The sequence below is a fragment of the Bubalus kerabau genome, chromosome 4 (genome assembly GCF_029407905.1).
Source record: "Bubalus kerabau isolate K-KA32 ecotype Philippines breed swamp buffalo chromosome 4, PCC_UOA_SB_1v2, whole genome shotgun sequence".
Classification (NCBI taxonomy): domain Eukaryota; kingdom Metazoa; phylum Chordata; class Mammalia; order Artiodactyla; family Bovidae; genus Bubalus; species Bubalus kerabau.
Genome location: NC_073627.1, coordinates 49806201 through 49824258, shown reverse-complemented (window position 1 = coordinate 49824258; position 18058 = coordinate 49806201). Strand labels below are relative to the sequence as shown.

Sequence of the window (18058 nt, the reverse complement as noted above, 5' to 3'; positions counted from 1 at the left end):
TTACAGAAAATCCCCCAGGCCCAACCCATCTCCTGTAGCCCTTCTGTTTTCTCCCTGGTATGTATCACCATCTGACTCACTACAGACTCATTTGTTTATCTATCATCCATCACCCACCATCATGTAAGCAGCCTCCGTGAGGACGAGGCTACATGAAAAGTGAAAGTGTGAGTGGCTCAGTCTGACTCTTTGAGACCCCACGGACTATAGCCTGCCAGGCTCCTCAGTCTCCAGACAAGAATACTGGTATGGGTAGCCGTTCCCTTCTCTAGGGGATCTTCCTGACCCAGGGACCGAACCCGGGTCTCCCGCATTGCAGGCAGATTCTTTACTGTTTGAGCCACAAGGGAAGCCCCTACAGCTACATCCTCACGCACTATAATAGCGCACGGCACACAGTAGGTCTGCAGGAAGTATTTGTTGAATGCATGCATCCCTGTGGCCATGGAGGAGGACCTATGACTGACCGCCTGCTCTGGAGGGATCATGTGGGTAGAGTAGGGGATGGAGCCGGTTCTCCACAGAAGGCGGGGATCATGGCACACAGCCAGAGCTGCTGGAAGAATCAATGAAGCTGGGACCCCTCAGTCTTGACAGTTGGAGACTTCTCACATCCACGAATCCTCTCTTCCTCACAACGCCCCAGAGAGGGAGGTATTATTATTCCCATTTTACAGTTGAGGCAAACAAAGGCACAGAGAAGACAGATAGTATGTGAAGGTCACAGGGGGATTCAGGAAAGAGTCCAAGGCCAGACTCTTGGCTCTGAACTCTATGGCTGCGTCTATTTCACCCCTAAACAGCAGTGCTCACTGAACTCTGAGGGGCATGGCGCCTGCTGGCCCTGCTCCCCTCCTCCCGTTTCCCAAAACCCTCCACCGGGGTTGACCAAGTGAGTGATAAGCCAGTCCCAGCCTCTTCTTGGGCCCCAGGGCAGCCGATGCTGGGAAGGGTTAACAAGGAGTGTTTGTAGCAGCCGCTGGTCTCCAAGGAGAGGAAAGCAAAGTGGAGAGGCCGACAGACAGCCAGACTCCGGGCCAGCTGGTGGGGGGTGGGAGGAAGCTAGTGTGGCCTGTCCGGCCCTGCGGGGGGAGAGAGGAGTGTCTTCCCCTCCATCTGTCCTGGGAGCCGGCGACCTCTGAGCAGACTGGGCAGCTGGGGCGTGAGGCCTCTGCAGGGCTAGCAAGTAGGAAAGTTCTGGCAGGGACTGAAGAATGTGGGGGGTGGGGGCCCAGCCTGGCCCAGCCCACTGCCGATGGTGGCGGTGGCCAAAGGCAGAGGCGAGTAGCAGAGCCATCCCAGACTCTCAGAGGGTAGAAGGGGACCTCTGAGTCAGGGGGAAGCTGCCGAGACCCCACAGGTGGCAGGAGTGAAGACGCAGCTGCGGCAGAGTGGAGGTGCCCGGCCCAGACATGCCCCAGCCCCGGGCCGGCAGGAGGAGACCTGGGACCCCGGGGCCTCGGGTGAGCAGCATCCAGCCCTTTAAGTCCAGCGAGCAGTACCTAGAAGCCATGAAGGAGGACCTGGCCGAGTGGCTTCGGGATCTCTACGGAGTGGACATCAGCGCAGCCAACTTCCTGCAGGTGCTGGAGACAGGCCTGGTGCTGTGCCAGCATGCCAACGCCATCACTGAGGCCGCCCTGGCCTTCCTGGCTGAGACACCTGACCAAGCCCAGAGGCTTCCTCTACCCCAGGCCGGGGTTTCCTATAACGAGGCTGCCCAGCCTCGCACTTTCCAGGCCCGGGACAACATCTCCAACTTCATCCATTGGTGTCGCAAGGAGATGGGCATCCAAGGTAATCCTCCTGTGTTCCCCCACCTCCCAAGACCCTTCTCCTGCCAGGCATCCATCTCCTCTCTGAGGCTCAAGCTGTCAGGGGTCAGGGGTCCTCCTTCCAGATTTGCCTTGGGCCAGCTCCTCATTCCTTTTCATGCTTCAGTTTCCCCATCTCATAGTAAATCCCCAATAAATCAATGCTTTGAATGAACGATTCGAGCACCTGTCTCTTTGGGGTCACACACAGGGCTAGGCAGTGAATGCTGAGAGGACTGAGAACCTATCAGAGCTAAAAGAAGTTGTGGCCTGAGAGAGACAGCTGAGAAGCATAAATTACAGCCCAACTTATAGAAACTCGAGTACAGCTTCTGTGCCGGGGAGATGGGAGGAAACAGTCACCTGATGAGGCCTAGAAAGACCCAATAGAGGACGGAGATTTGAGCTGAGTCTTCCGGAATAAATTGACATGTGGGGGGCAGGGAGTTCTAGGCAGAGGGGGCATGGAGAAGGCATGTGTTTGGGCTGCGGTGGAGTGGGGAGGAGGCAAGTGGACCCCAGCCAGTCTTGCTGGGGCTTGCGGGACTCAGGGAGTGACATATCAGCCTACCTCATCACCTTGGCCCTGAACCCAGTGGCAGGGATGAACCTGAATGCTCACCACCCTCCAGCCTTTGGCCGTGGGGATGGGGCGGTCAGGCCCCGCCCACTAGCTGGTGGCCGCAACAGTATGGAGCAGGCTTGCAGGCTAGTGTTTTATCGGGCACTTACCACAGGCCAGACATTGCCTGCAGTCATATAGCTATCCCCACCACAACCCCATGAAACAGACAGCATTCCCATTTTACAGAAGAGGAGACTGAGGCTGGGACTAGCCCAAGGTCATACAGCCGGTGGGTGGGAGCGTCAGGATTCCAAGCTGGCAGCCAGACTCCGGAGCCTGTACTCCACCCTACCAGGTTATGCATGGGCTGGGGGTTGAGTCTGGGGTGCCTGGTGGTTACCGGAAGTGAGAGACCTGGGTGCTTCTTCCTGCTGAACTCATCCTGGCAGACAGAGCAGAGAAAAGGGCAGGTGGAACTGGGTTCCTTCTCTTGGCTGCGTCCCCTTTTCCTGCCCTTGCCTCTCCTACTAGGCGGCCACCTGCTCTGCGCTCAGTACCGAAGCAATTCTGCCCCGACCCCTCCGAGGGGCTGCCTGACGCCAAGATCCTGAGACGCTAACCCCCATCCCAAGCCTGCTTCCCCCCTCCCCCGGGTCCAGGGTGGCCCCAGGGCTCTCCCACGCGCTGCGCTCTCTCCAGGGAGGTCAGCAGGGGGCTCAGGCTGCCTACCCTCCTCTCGCCCCGGGCCAGAGGTGCTGATGTTCGAAACGGAGGATCTGGTGTTGCGCAAGAACGTGAAGAACGTGGTGCTGTGCCTGCTGGAGCTGGGCCGCCGGGCCTGGCGCTTCGGCGTCGCGGCGCCCACCCTGGTGCGGCTGGAGGAGGAGATCGAGGAGGAGCTGCGGCTGGAGCGGGCCCTGCCCCCGCCCGACCCCCCGCCGCCTGCGCCCCCCGCGCGCCGGCCCTGCCACTCCCGCGACCTGGACCAGCTGGTGAGGACTTGGGCACGCCCCGGGCCCCGCCCCCTCGCCCCCCGCCCCAGCCAGCCACCCCCTTCCTGAGCTCCAGGCCCCACCCGACACTCCCCGACCCCGTGGTTTTTAGTTAAATCGTGTCCACTCTGAGCCGCCACCCTCGTCGTTTTCATTAGGAATCCAGCACCCTACACCTCTCTCGTTTAAACCCCGTGGGCCGGTGGTTACAAAGGCAGACGCCAGCACCCTCTCTGACGACTGGGTTCAAGTCTTAGTTCACTGCTTTGCGGCTCTGTGACTTTGGGGCAGATTATTTGCCCTCTCCTCTCTGTGCCTTGGTTCCCTTTTCTGTACCGTGGGGATGTAGCTTTCCCATGCCTACCTTCCATGACCGCTGTGGGTCTTAGGTGAGCCAGCGCACGTGAAGCGCTCGGCCTGTGTCCCGCACAGCGGGTCCTGGGGTGGGAGTGAACTGGGAGCGACTATCCACTTCCACCACCAAGGAATCGAGCTCAGGGAGGTTTCTTCACCTGCCCAAGGTCTGTAGTGCGGGGGAGGCAGTCAGATCCCAAGGTCCGCCTTAACCATCACACTCCTCGGCCCCTGTTGGCTGACCCAGGAGAGCGCTGAGCCGTAGGTCACCACTCAAGGTCTTGTTCTCCTTGAGTGATTAAACGCCTTCTCTGCTTGCTTGTCAGCCCCTAGTCCTGACTCTGCAGAAGCCTTGGGGCTGGGGGCTGGGGGCTGGGGACAGGCAGGCGGCCCATTGAGCTTGACCCGGAGTGCAAGGGCGCTTGGGTCCCTGGGCAGAGGGGAGGGCTGAACCCAGTGCCCACCGCCCGCAGGTTCAGAGCCTGGTGAGCCACTGTACCTGCCCGATTCAGTTCTCCATGGTCAAGGTGTCGGAGGGGAAGTACCGCGTGGGAGATTCCAACACCCTTATCTTCATCCGGGTAAATTGTGGGAGGGGAGGTGGAGGGAGCCCAGGGGGTCAGCAGGATCAGGAGTCCTGCGGTGGGACTTTATCTAGGCCTGAAGGTGAGGAAAGGAGATCACCATCCACCTCTAGCTATCCATCAGAAGGCTTTCCCTCTCTCCCTCTGGAAATTACAGAAGATTCCTGGCAAAGTTGGCAAGCATGTCCCCCGCTCCCATTAGGGCAGTTAGAAACAGCCCCCACCCCCATCTACCTCTGCCTCAGCCTAGTTGGGGGGGAGTTTCTTCAGGCAGAAGTGGGGGTGAAGGGTACGCCCACTTTTCCACCCACAGGCTTGGTCACAGCAAGGGGCCTGAGACTCGCCCCCCAAGTCTGTGCTCTCTGTATGGCCCAGCCATGGGCCACCGCTCACATGCAGCTTCTGAACACGGGGTTCTGATGCTAGTATGGGTCTGACCTGTGCCCCCCGCGAGCCCCCCACCCATACCTGGCCCCCTCACCAGTAAGAGCCTGTGCCCAGAGCCAGCTCCCCGGCCCTCGCCCCACAGCCTGAGCCAAGAGCCCTGTGAAGTAGGTGGGGAAGAACTGTGGTGCCCTGTTTCCTCTGAGGAAGTGGAGGCCTGAAGAGACTACGTGACTGTGACGCGGAGTGGAGTCCAGGACTCCCGCGAACTCTTCAAACACACACACCACAGAGCAAAGCCAGGGCCTGTTTCTGATACAAACAGGTGCAGGTCTGAACCCCTTCAGGGTGAAGAGAGAGACGAGAGTCCGGGGCCAGACCACCCAATGCTCGTGAGGTCCTGTGTCTCTCTGTGGGGCAACCTGCCGTTCGTCAGCTTGGCCTCTACCCTTGACAACATGTGTGATTTGATGCCAGTCACAGGAGGGTCTTGGGCTGCAACCACACACACGTGTGTGTGTACATGGATGCGAGCTAGGGTTGAAGGCCCGCAGGCTAGTCCAGGGAGAGGGGACAAACTCACCCTGCCCTCCACCTCACCCTTGCCCCCTGCAGATCCTCCGGAACCACGTGATGGTGCGTGTGGGGGGCGGCTGGGACACACTCGGTCACTATCTGGACAAACATGACCCCTGCCGGTGCACGTCCCTCTGTGAGTCCCCTGGGAGCCCCTTCCCTGTGACTCTGGGTTGGGAGGCCAGGAGCAGAGGTGGGAGGTAGGTCTGATCTCCAGGGGCAAGAGGGGCGCAAGGCGATGGAGAAAGACACCGTAGAAGGTACCGGTGTGGGCAGCCATAGTGTAGTACCAGTTTACACCACAAGATGACGCCAAAGCCAAACACTCAGAATCAGCATTTGGTCACTGGTGCATGACACCTGGGTTTAGGTTTGGCTCTGATGGAGGCACCAAGCATGACTTGGAAGGGTCTTTAGTCTTCCCTTAATCTCCATCAGCACCTCAAGACATCCCAAATAAGCATGCAATCTAAATAAAGGATGTGAACTTGCAATACAAATGCAGCTTTCAGCAAGTCCCCCGCCTGGACCCTCCAACCAGATTTCATGCTCTAAACTCCTCCCGTGAGGAAAATTCTGGTGTTATCACTGTCCCAGTGGGTCCCAGTGTCTCTAATGTGGGATTCAGGGTGGGGAGCAGCTGGGGAGGGAACTGTGGACCCCATCAGCAGGAGTTTAACCCTTTCCTCCTCTCCTCTCCTCTCTCTGGGGGCTATGTTGGTAGCACACAAGACAGGCAGCCTCCTGCAGCCCCCTGCCCACCCTGTGCAGCATGAAGTGAAGGTGCAGGACGGGCCCTCGCAGCCCCAGCCTACGATGACCATCAGCCGCTCCCAGAGCCCACTGCCCCCCGTGGACTGGAAGACATATACCTCTTCAGGTCGAAAGCTGAGGCCCCCTGCTGTCTCCTCCCCCAGACCCCAGCGTGAACAGAGAGCCGGGCCAGGGGTCCACAGAGAAACAACACCATTGCTGAGGTACTGGGGAGGGACAGGGCAGGGCCCTTTCCTGATTTGGAGTCCACATCCCCAGAGGCCATCCCAACTCAAGATAAGGGGAGCAGGACTCCCAGCAGTGCGCCATCCCAGCAGGACCTCAGGTGTTCAGAACCAAAAAAAAGCACCCAGTACCTTTAGGTTCATCTACTTACATTATACATCATCCCATTTCACAGATGAGGAGGCTGAGGCCCATAAAGGGAAGAGACTTACCCAAGGCCTGTCTATCTATTTCATGGTACAGCAGAAACAAAGACCCTCTCCACCCAAAACTGCTGACCTATAGTCATGGGATCTGAAGCAACCTGGGGCCCAGACCAGGCTGCTTTCTACCGGTTCCCCAAGGAATGGGGTGGGGGGAACAGGCTTAAACAGTATCTGCTCTAAGGAAGCATCTCTGGCAGTCATGGGGGAGAGGGAGTGTTTACTTCATTCAACATGAAGTCTGACCCCCCCCCCCCACCCCGGGAGTTCTGGCTGGGAGAAGGCCATCCCTTCCCAGAGCCAGGGGACTGGATTACAAGACCCTACAGTTTATGATTCATCCTTTCAGGTGCCAGGAGAAGTCTCTTGCCGCATCTTGGAGGCAGCTGCCAGCTGGGGACAACCTGCCCAGGCCCCAGTCCTCACCCACTCTCAGGGGCCAAGACCCACAGTGTACCTCCTTGGGGAAGAGGGAGGAGAGACACCCCCCTGAACCCCCCCGGGGGAGGACTCCCACATCTTCGGTTCATGAGAGGACAGACAGCCGGGGAACTCATGCCAGGACCCCCACCTCCCAGAGAGTCCGAGCCCCCGAGGCCACCGCCAAAGGGACACCAGCAAGAGGACTGTCTCCCCTGCCTCGTTCTCCCAGCCCAGCCAAGCCCGTGGGCCCCAGGCAACCACCCTGGGGTGAGGTTGAGGGTGCTTCCTCGCAGCTCAGGGAGCCAGCACCTGTCTGCTCTCCATCCCCTGTCAAAGGATCCACCAAGATCCCTGTCCAGTTGCCCCCAGCACGCCCCCCAACTCCGGGAAGAGGCTGTGCAGGAACTGTAAGTGGAGGTCCCAGCACAGAACTGAAGAGAGGCCCCCTTCCATTAAGGGCCACCAGTGGAGACCTGTCTGAGTCCAGACATGAGCACTGTTCTGTGGAAGAGGGGCAGAAGGACCTGAAGCTGGACATCCAGGTGACAGCGGAGGCTGGAGGGCCTTGGGGCCTGGGCCCACAGCACCGGGAGGGGAGGTGCACCCCCTTGCCATCGGGCAGAACCAAGGAACAAGGCATCCATCACGGCCTTGAGGAGGAGCTTTCAACCAACATGAAGCTGCTAGGAATGGCGGGTGCCCGCCCCCAGGGCACTAGGTCTGTAGTCATTCCTCGCAGTGGGGTCTACGTGCCCAGTCTGGGTGGGTGGTGGCCTGACCCTGGGGGTCTTTATGACAAAGTCATCCAAGAGCTGATTCAGGGCCCCCCACCCCTCCTTAAAGTGGACCTGGGAGCCTGGAAGGCAGCCCCTCCAGGCTCCCCTACACCAGCTGTAACTGCAGGCCCAGGAAGCCTCAAAGGGAAATTGAGAGCCCAAGAGAGTGGGCTGAGGACAGTGGCAAACCCCAGTGCCAAGGGCATCAGCACAAAGGCCCAAGGGGGACAGGACTGCTCAGCCCCTACAGTGTCTGCCAGCCCAGAGTCCCTCACACTTTCACCCTCTGACCCCAGTTCCGAGAGAGCCAAGGCATGTCCAAGCAAGGGTAAGAGAACACTTCGGAAGCCCCAGAGAATCCCATCCATCTACAAGCTGAAGCTGAGGCCCAGGATTCGGCCCCGGAGAGATCATAGGCCTGAGAAGCGGCCATCACGGATCCCCAAGCCATTGAACTGCCTGTGCCTGGGTCCAGTCAGGGCACCCCCCAAAGGCAGGCTGGTGAGAGCAGCACTGGGCAGTAAGGGAGGGGAGGCAACCCTGGTGGATGGAGCCTCGGCAGGGGAGGAGGAGGACAGAGAGGAGAGGAGAGAGCCAGCCGCCCCACTGGAGAGCAGCTCCCCGCCTTCGGAGAGCCAGGGGCCCTGGCAGCTCGATCCAGTCCCCCTCTCACCTGAGGAGGAGTCCTGGGTCTGAGAAGATGCTTTTCCTCCCTGACCCCGAGGAGGGAAGTGAAAAGATGCCCACGCACTCCCAACTGCAGGAACAAAAGGGAAGGTCCCTCCCCTCAATACAGGCCCTTGGTCAGGAGAGGTTAGAAAGCAAATAGAGACTCAATCTGCTCAGTTGAGCAGAAAGGCAATCCATGAGTCTCGATCCAACTCCAGGATGTTGGGGCTACCCTCTCCCAAAACAGCTCCCCCAATTCCTGCACCCTCTTCTCTGGCCAGGCCCACTTACACAACTCTTATGTTATTAAACATGAGAGGGTCTGCCCCTGAACCCCCAGGTCTTGAATCCACTCTATGACTGTGGTGATGCAGAAAGGTGTAGCAGCATTTTTCCCATTGGGGGGTGGTGGGGGAGGTAGGAGGGAGCTAGGGGGTGAGAGACGCTTCGCCTTTGGAGGTTCAGCCAACCTTGCCAGACAGCCCTTCTTTCCCAGAGCAGTTGTTGCATCAGCACCATGGACAGGGACAAGGTTGCCCCATACAGGCTCCCGCGGGGCTTGGCGCTAGTGGTCAAGAATCCACCTGACAACGCAGGAGACTAAGGGACATAGGGTTCAATTCCTGGGTCTGGAAGATCCCTTGGAGTAGGGAATGGCAACCCAGTCCAGTATCCTTGCCTGGAGAATCCTATGCACAGAAGAACCTAGTGGGCTACAGTCCACAGGGTCGCAGAGTCCAACACGACAGAAGCAACTTAGCACTTAGCAGGCGCGACTTCAAAACTCTACCCTGGTGGTTGGGAGCTGAGATCACTGAGTCAGGAGGGATGGTTGAGAGCATTCTTTAACACATCTACACCCCTCGAGTTAGCACCTCAACCCTGAGTGTGAGGAAGACACAAAACCAGAAGTTGGGCCTCAGTCCACTTATGAAAGTTTTCCCAAGAAGGTGGCAGAATGTTATCCTCTGAATGGTTTTAATCAGTTGGAGGGTTCCAAGGCAGGGTAGATGGAGAGAGAGGAGTCCCAACTCTCCCTTTCCCTTTGTTCTCCTGGTTGACTCGGGCTTTAGGACTGAGGCCACCTCATCACCTGGAGCTCAGAAGGCAGACCCTGTAGGGAGCCCCTTCGTCCCCACGGCAGGAACTGAGCCAACACTTTGGTACAGAAACGAGGGAAAACACTCCCTGATTTTTAATCTGACTTCCGATCACAGCGCAATGGGCGTCACACACTCTTCCAGACCCTGTGGTGGGAAACCCTGGGGAGGGAGGGGGCAGGGAGGAGGACAGCGACTCAGAATGGGAGCAGAAGGAATAAAAATCAAAGATCTGGGGTGTAGTGGGAGGGTGGGTAAGGGGGGGCCGGCCAGGTGATACATTCCAACTGGTCCAATGGGGGCCAGCCAGAGGCCTGGGTCCCTCACCCTCACTTTAGGTGCCCCAGAGCTGGGGGTAACGGCAGCAGGGCAGGTGAGATGCTGCCCTCCCTCACCCATGCCCCTGGTGAGTCAGAGGGCAAGGATGTAGGGGAGAAAGGGGGCAGCCCCTCTTCTTTACCCTCCCAGCCACTCCAAGGTGTGGGGGAGGGGAGCCACCTCCTCTGCTTCAGAGGGAGGCTCAGAGAGGGAAGGTCACTTGCCCAAAGTCACGCAGCACAGCAGGGACCGGAACCCTGATACTGGACTGCCCAAAGTCAGGGCAGTCACGGTGGAGCTGCGTTAGCCCCAGAGAGCGGAGAGGGCATCACCTGGGGAAGTGGAAGGAAGAATCAAAGCTTCCCTCTCACACTGGATCTGGATGATAAGTTCGCCACCCATGACCCCGTCCCCAGACTCCTCTCCATCACCACCCTGGGCTACCTGGTGTCCTGGTCTGTATGCCACAGCTTGGCTACCTCGGAGCTAGCTTGTTCTGCCTCTCTCCTAACAAGGGACCTCATTATCTTCCCACCAGAGCAGGGCTGAGGGCTCAGCCTCAAGACCTTGGCTTGGAGGCAGGGGAGCTCACACCATTTCTCCCGCCCACAAGTCCCCCAGTAATCTCCTCAGGCCACTCCCAGTGTCTTCGTTTCGTTTCTTTTGTTATTTCTAAGTCCGTACAAAACTGACAGTGATCAGCTCTGGTGACGAGAGGTAGAAACTGGCCAGGCAGCTGGAGAAAACGGGGCGCTTTGGGTCAGGGCGTAGTATCATCAGGTGTTGGGACAAGGGGGCATCAGATCCCAAGGGCCGCCGTCTGGGGATAGGGATGCCGGCATTATCGCCCCCAAGCACGGGAGCAGGGGGGTGCGTAATTCTTTCTGTGGCTCTGCCCCTTCCCAGATTAATCAGGGTAGTCTGAGATTCAAGGCAGGGAGGGTCTGGGGCAGTCAGCTTGGGGTCAGATGGGGAAATAAGAATCTTCGCTGAAATAACCTGACTGCGCCCCCACCCCGCCCACCACCAGCCCCTCCCCCAACACCCCCCATCTGGCAGACCACCCAACCCAGAAGGGAATAGAGGGCTGGAAGCTGGCATCATGTAAATAAATCTATCATTTGGGGCATTCCCTCTCCACATTCTGTCAAGAAGAAAAAAAAAATTTTTTTTTTAACCCAGGGGGTGAGCTGGCTTTAGGGTCAGGAAGGGGGTGAGGGGCACCCGGCAGGGACGGACCATCGAGTTAAGGCTGGAAGGTAAGTTGTTGTGTCTCTGGGGGGGCTGTTGGGCGGGGAGGTCTCCCTGGAAGGGGGAGCGCTCAGCCTTCTCCCCCTGACGGACCTTAGGACCTCAACCCTCGGACCCCAGTTGTGGTTCGTGGGCCACCCGCATCTCTCTGCCCTGTGCCGGTGATGCTGACGGTCAGAAGGCTGGCCTCACCAAGAAGCTGCCAGGATCCGCGACAAGGGGGTGGACGAAATGAGAGCCCTGTGAACGAAGCTGGAAGGTGGAGAGGGTGGGGAACCAATAGACGCGTGGGCGGACAGACAGACAGACACGGGGAAAGACGACGCGGAGCGATGACAAGACACCACACACACTCTCTGGAGAAGACGGGTGTGTGTAGGGGGTGGGGGGGGGGTCCGGCCAAGGCAGCACCACCCCACCCCCACCCGGCGTGTCCCGCGCGCGCACCGTGATCCCGGAAGGCGGGGCGCCCCTGGGGCCGGGCCGGGAACCGCAGGAACTACATACAGCACTAGAAGCGGCCGTCCCGGGGCGCACAGGCGCGGGAGTGGGGACGGGGCGCTGACGGAGACGCTCCCTCTCGCCGCCCTCGGCCTCTCTCCCCCCACCGGGGGGAGGTGCGTGGCTGCGGGGGCGTCGCAGGCCCCACACTGGGCCGTCGGAGTTCTCCTCCCGCCCCGCGCCCAGCCGCATCACATGACGGCGCAGCGGTTGCGGCGCAGCGCGCCCTGGAAGCGCAGGGCGGCGTGCACGTGCTTGCAGCGCGCGCAGCCCACGCTCTTGAGCAGCTCGCTGAAGAGCAGCAGGATGTGCCAGTTGTACTTGGCCGAGCACTCCACGTAGCCGCACTTCCAGGTCTTGCGCACCAGGTGGGACACGTTCCAGCGCGGGATCACGCGTCCGCGCTGCAGGTCCCGCTTGTTGCCCACGATGATGATGGGCGTCTCCGAGGTGCCGATCACCCTGCGGGGCGAGGTGGGAAGCCCGCTCAGCACCCCACCATCTCTCGTCTCACAACCCCCGGACCAAAGGTAGGGTGGGCTGTGCCTGATCCCTGTTAACTGCTACCATCCCTCCGTTCCAGGCGCAGCGCTATGACTGGCATAAAAAAGATAGGTCATTTATGTTCTCCGCGGGACTTCCCTGGTGGCCCAGTGTTGTTAAGACTCCCGATCCCAATGCAGGGGCATGGGTTCGATCCCTGGTGGGGAAACTTACATCCAGCAAGCTGCGGAGCATTCGTAATAATAATGTTCTCCCCATTGTACAGACGAGGAAACTGAGGCTGGCTTAGTTATGCAGCCCTGGAAGTCTCCTTTCCGGAGCCTCTGATCTTAACTACTGCACTGGACTAGCCAGCCCATGGTAAGGGTCCCAAAAGGGGTTAATAGAAACAGGGACAGCAAAATGGCGTGAGTGCGTGTTTAACTATGTGTGTGAGAACCAGAGGCACTTGACCCGCCCCCCCCCTCCCGCACCCTTTTCATGGGAAGCGGCTGGCACGGGGGCATCCACTTAAGTGGCATTGGGGTGTATCTCAGCCCCTCACCTCGTCTCTAGGATCTGCTGGCGGATGGTCTTGACGTACTCAAAGCTGTCAAAGCAGCAGATGTCGTAGACCAGGATGTAGGCGTGGACACTCCGGAGTCCCCTGCAGCAGGTGTCTGCCCATTCCTGCAACACCCCCAACCACAGCAAGGTCAGAGCAGCCATGAGGGCTCCCTGTGCCCCCTGCCACCTCCAGCGATATGCAGCACTCTCAGCTGCCACTGCACCCTAAACCTTCCACACTCACCTGTCTCCAGGAGGCCAGGCCCCGGGCAGAATCCAAGTGCTCAGTGCTACACCTTCCCCACCTCCAAGCCAGGATAGGTCAGCTCACACTGTCTGACTTCCAGGGCCACCGTCTGGCCCATGCATGCCTGGAGCTGAGTTCTGTCTGGTCCCATTTTGTGCCCCAATCTGTCCATCCAGTCCTTTGTTCGATTACATTTATTAAATGCCTTTAAGAGCCCAGCCTTGAGGTAGTTGGACCTGTTGAAATCCTGTCTCCCCAGGCCTCAGCACAGATGCCTCCTCCTCTAAGAACCCTTCCTGCAAGTAAAGGACTATTCTTTTCATCATCTATGTTCTTAGAACAGCTGCATGATACCTTGGTCAGAGCAATAGCTCTATACCTTCTCCATCCCCAAGTCCCCCATTCTGTTGTGAGCTCCTGAGAGGACCAGAACCCAGCCTTCCTCATTTTTACATACCTCCTCCCCCTTCCCATCAGGGCCTCACACCTGTAGGCTCTTAGCCGGCTCTTGGATGGCACGGCCTAGGCTGGAGAACTCTCCATGGTCCTGAACCCCACCTGGACCCAATTCCTGCCTGTAACGCTGCCCTTAGATTGCTGCCTGAGGTGCCCCTTCTGTTTGCTTCACTCTGCCTTCAAGGTTGAGAAGCAGCAGCCCTGAGGTGAAAAAGGTTGAGACCGGATGCCTACTGGGGGCTGAGTTAGACCAGGGCCCCAGGGAGATGGAACTTCCTGAACACCAGTGGCAAATTCTCCTGGAAAGGGCTGCAGCTCAAGTTGAACAGGCCCCTGGCAAGGCTGAGTGCACTAAAGGGAAGATTCCTTAAGAGATTAATTAGCCAATTAACCTGCCAGCAGATGAGAACTGCAAGGGCAGCAGAAGGCAGCCAATGTGTGGAAAGGAGGGGCTCCTGGAAGCTTGGTGAGGCAGAGACCTCCCAGGACAAGGAGGATGAGGGTTTTCTCTAGGAACCAGAGCCCAGGAAAAGACTAGAGGGAGGCTCAGGCTTGTCTCCAGCACCAGCTTATGAGCTGAACTGGGGTAGGGACCAGGCTTGGAGGACTGCAGCAGGCTCTACACTGCAGAGAAGGATGAAAAGGGGAGACGCTTGGGCGACAGTGGGGGAGAGTTAAGTCTGACTCCAGACAAGCGCTTCCCAACTCAAAGGCTTAGAAGCTGCTGCAGTGGATTCCTCCAGGGGGATGATGTGGCATCTTTTGTTTGTGCTGAGTTTTAACTTTGGTGCAGAGGGGAGAAGATGCTGAGGACAAATCCGAAACCACAGGAAACCAGGAACTGGCTTCTCAGGCCAGGATAGACTGTAGTCCACTGGACATGGGGACCTCTGGGGGCTTGGGACCCCACGTGTTTGCCATTCCTCCCCCATCCCACTGCAAGGAGTAGTAATCAGTGGGAAGTGGGAGGGGTGGGGAAACAGGCAGAGAGGGAACAGCTCTCTGCTGGGGAGAGGGAACAGCTGCCAGCCTTCGAGGGTGATAGTCCCACTGCTCCCCCCAACCTGCTATCTCCTCAAGGGGGCCTTCCAGGCTGCCTCCCACCCACTCCTCTCTGGGGGTCCGAAGAGGCAGAGGAAGAAGCCTCCTGATTGGCTGGGTTGTCCCTTCACCCCTGATTGAAGGGAGCAAGCAAGAAAGCTCAGCCTGCCTTCCAGCTAGCTCCATGCATCATTCCAGATGGTAAAGGGCCATCTTGGGGCTGTGTCAAGACAGAGAAGGAGCTATGGAAACTGAGTCCAGTGCCAAGGACATGGGAGCTGAGGGAGCCACCTGGGTGCCGGCCGTGCATTTGCTGCTCACTCCTTTGGTGGGTTGCACATACCCTCTAACCTCCACTCCCTTCTCTGATAGGAGGAGAGGGACCACAGAAGCAACAGCTGAGGCTCAGGCCCTAGAAACGCCGCCCTCCTAGGCTGGTTCTCATCTGGCATTGGGGTTCAGACAGTAGCCACTGGGATTTCTACTATTTGTTCCTTGGGGCGTGCCGGATCCTGTTTCGGCATTTCTTGGCACCATGTCCCTTTCTTGTGCTCCAGGGGTGAAGTCTTAGACATCCTTGGAGAGTCCAAAACTCAGGGTCCACCAGGAAGAAAAAGGCCAATGATCCAACAGAAAGATGGGTGAAGGCATTGATAGTTTTCAGATAAAGGAAAGCAAAAGCCCTTAAACATATGAAGAGATGATGCTCAACTTCGCTCATAATCAGAGATGTAAATAAAAAGTACACAGAGACTCTCCTAGCTCATTTTTCAGACTATCAAAAATACAAAAGTTTGACAATACACTCTCTGGTGGCTTTAGGGAAACAAGCGGTCATGTAATGTCTCTCAAAGGAGCACAAAATATGCACCTTTATATTAGGTTGGCCAAAAAGTTTGTTTGGGTTTTTCTGTAATACCTTAGGGTTAGGGTTATCTGTTTATTTTAAGGGAAAACATGGACAAACTTTGGCTAACCCAACAGAAGGGGAGGGGAATGTGGCACCTTTATAACTCCAATTGCATTTATTATTTGACCTAGCAATGCCATTTCTAGAAATCGATTCCAGGTGTATACCTTCCTATGTACAACATGGGGGCTTCCTTGGTGGCTCAGACAGTAAAGAATCTGCCTGCAGTGCAGGAGACCTGGGTTCGATCCTTGGGTTGGGAAGATCCCCTGGAGAAGGAAATGGCAACCCACTCCAGTATTCTTGCCTGCAGAATTTCACGGACCAAGGGCCCTGGTGGGCTACAGTCCACAGCATTGCAAAGAGTCGGACACGACTGAGTGACTAACATACACATGTACAACATGACTATTACAAGCCTATTCACTGTGGCATTGTTTTGAAGCCAAAATTTGGAAACAGCCCATCTGTCCAGCAAGAGGGGATTCCACATATATGTCTCCAATGGAATACAGTATAAGTAAGTAAGTAAGGTCGCTCAGTCGTGCCCGACTCTTTGCGACCCCGTGGACTGTAGCCCATCAGGCTCCTCTGTCCATGGGATTCTCCAGGCAAGAATACTGGAGTGGGGTGCCATTTCCTTCTCCAGGGGAACTTCCCAACCCAGGGATCACCCAGGTCTCCTGCATTGCAGGCAGATGCTTTAACCTCTGAGCCACCAGGGAAGACCCAATACAATACTGTAATTAGCCTCCAATTAAAATAAATTAATAAAAAATAACAACACACAACATGAAAAAGTACAGCTAAAAACACTAAGACAAGTGAAAATAAATACTTAAAAAAATTTTTTTTAAAAAAAGAATGAAGAGATCTCTAAGTATGGATGTGGAAAGACCTCCAGGTTATAATGTCAAGCCAAAAAAAAAAAAACAAACCAAGGTGCAGGATAGTTTTTTTTTTAATGCAAGAAGGGGAGTGGAATAAGAATACATTTTCTTATTTGCATAAAGAAATACTGGAAGTATGAATTAAAAAAACCAATGAGAGTGGCTCTAGAGAGTGGAGCCAGAATCAGGTGGAGGGCAGCAATGGGGCTGAGATTTCTGAGTATGCTTTTTGTTTTCTTAAAAATAAAGTTTGGGCTTTTAAATTGCATCTTACCAATTCTGAAATTGAAATTACAGGACCGGGGCGGAAGCTGAGCTTTTACTCGGACTACTGTTAGCCTCTTTTGGAGGAGAACAAGAACATCTGACCTTGAACCCACTGCCCTGACCACAGTGTTCCCCGGGGGTGAGGCGTGGACCAGGCTTTTGTCTTTGGTGCGGACACCCCTGGACCTGGGAGAAATAGATGTCCTTGAGGTTGGACCAAGGCCCTCCTGCCTGGAGTTGCTGAGACGATGCCAAGTATGAGCCCCCCTCCCCCCGCCCCCAGCAGCCCCATCAGAGAAATTACTGTATTTGCATAGAGACAACTGGCCAAGCTATAGCCCCTGCCTTGGGGGCCTCCTCTATGTTTGTCTTTCCTGGAGAAACTCTGCATTCTGGTCAGGGGCTTTTTCCGTGAGCCAACCCAACCCCCTCTCAAGCCAGACCTAGAGAGAGGGAAGGAGGACCCAGGCCTGCAGGCGGGACCCTGTGAGCCAGGGCCCTGGGGGCATCTGAATCCAACCCCAGCAGGAAAGGCTGGCCCGGGGACCAGTTCTGAGCTCAGGGGATAGAGCATCACTTAAGAGAACAGGCCCTTGAGCAAGAGACCTCGTCGGGGTCTCTGGCCTCTGAGTACACACCTTTCCCAAGCCCCGGCCTTTTCTTCTATAGATGATGTGGGTCTGAGGCCATGGGAGGCAGAGCCCAGAATATTAATAGGCATCTGGTGCTCTCTGTCTTTCTCTCCACTGCCCCTCACCTGCCGAGATCCTACCCAGTTGAGACATCACCTCCCAGGACCCCCACCCTGCCACACCTGGTGGGATGGATGCCCCCATAAGGGTTGTCTTAGTTCCCCGTGTTCCCTCCAGTCATGACAGTCATCAATATAATTGCCTGTTTGTCTTCTCACCAGACTATGAGTTCCTTGAGAGCAAAGTGCTCTCTGTTTTGAGCGCCATTCAACCCCAGTGCCCACCACAGGGCCAGGCACACATTGAAAGTGAAAGTGTCAGTCGCTCAGTCGTGTCCGACTCTGCGACTCCACTGTAACCCGTAAGGCTCCTCCGTCCATGGAACTCTCCAGGCAAAAATAACTGGAGTGGGTTGCCATTCCCTTCTCCAGGGGATCTTCCTAACCCAGGGATCGAACCTGGGTCTCTTGCATTGTGGGCGGATTCTTTACCACCTGAGCCACATTCCTCAAATATCTGTTGGATGAACCGGTGCACAAATGAATGGGATCCCAGCAAAGCTCTTAGCAGAGTGGCAGGTGGTGCAGAGCGGAGCTCTCAAAGCTGGCAGCAGGGTCAGCGCCCAGCCCCTCCTCTGCCCCGGCCCCACGCCATGCCCCCCTACCTGCAGCGTGTTGACCGGGAAGGCGCTGATGGGCGGGAAGTCGAGGATCTGGAGGTCGTGCACGTGGCCGTTCATGACGACAGCAGGCAGGTAGAGGCGGCGGGCGGTGGTGGGCACGCAGACCTCGCTGAACTCGTTGTACAGGAACTGGCGCACGATGGCACTCTTGCCCACACCTCGCGCCCCCAGCACGGCCACCCGGTAGGTGGAGACCATGCCTCCCACCCGGCTCCGCCACCGCGTCCTCGCCGCTGCCTGGGGCTCCCCCGGGCTGCATATTCCAGGGGCTGGGGGCTCAGCCACCGTCAGGACCCATCACCGCTGCCCCCTGC

At 57.2% G+C, this 18058-nt stretch overlaps 2 protein-coding genes across 3 annotated transcripts; one reads left to right on the top strand and one right to left on the bottom strand.

Annotated features, from left to right (window-relative positions):
• The first annotated feature begins 1264 nt into the window (after nt 1-1264).
• On the top strand, nt 1265-10252 carry GAS2L2 (growth arrest specific 2 like 2). Its single transcript, XM_055577302.1, has 6 exons — nt 1265-1797; nt 3130-3371; nt 4199-4306; nt 5309-5405; nt 5994-6246; nt 6821-10252. Exons 1-6 carry the CDS (start codon nt 1413-1415, stop codon nt 8364-8366), a joined length of 2631 nt encoding a protein of 876 aa, XP_055433277.1. The 5' UTR covers nt 1265-1412; the 3' UTR covers nt 8367-10252.
• Nucleotides 10253-10452: 200 nt separating this feature from the next.
• On the bottom strand, nt 10453-18058 carry RASL10B (RAS like family 10 member B). 2 transcript variants are annotated; one of them, XM_055577304.1, is made up of 3 exons: nt 17727-18058; nt 12558-12682; nt 10453-11971 (listed from the first exon to the last, which is right to left on the bottom strand). In XM_055577304.1, exons 1-3 carry the CDS (start codon nt 17940-17942, stop codon nt 11701-11703), a joined length of 612 nt encoding a protein of 203 aa, XP_055433279.1. In that variant the 5' UTR covers nt 17943-18058; the 3' UTR covers nt 10453-11700. The 2 variants fall into 2 exon arrangements, 1 of the variants encoding a protein (XP_055433279.1); XR_008713208.1 differs by lacking the exons at nt 10453-11971; nt 17727-18058 and adding an exon at nt 12804-12941 and having other exon boundaries at nt 12560-12682.

Bases quoted from the DNA above. Each gene is read 5' to 3' on its own strand.
- RASL10B (XM_055577304.1), bottom strand. From the start codon at position 17,942: ATGGTCTCCACCTACCGGGTGGCCGTGCTGGGGGCGCGAGGTGTGGGC. The intron at 12,683-17,726 runs GTAGGGGGGCAT...GGGGTGTTGCAG, and splicing joins TCCCGGTCAACACGCTGCAG to GAATGGGCAGACACCTGCTG. The intron at 11,972-12,557 runs GTGAGGGGCTGA...CTCGCCCCGCAG, and splicing joins CAGCAGATCCTAGAGACGAG to GGTGATCGGCACCTCGGAGA.
- GAS2L2 (XM_055577302.1), top strand. From the start codon at position 1,413: ATGCCCCAGCCCCGGGCCGGCAGGAGGAGACCTGGGACCCCGGGGCCT. The intron at 4,307-5,308 runs GTAAATTGTGGG...TGCCCCCTGCAG, and splicing joins ACACCCTTATCTTCATCCGG to ATCCTCCGGAACCACGTGAT. The intron at 5,406-5,993 runs GTGAGTCCCCTG...CTATGTTGGTAG, and splicing joins CTGCCGGTGCACGTCCCTCT to CACACAAGACAGGCAGCCTC.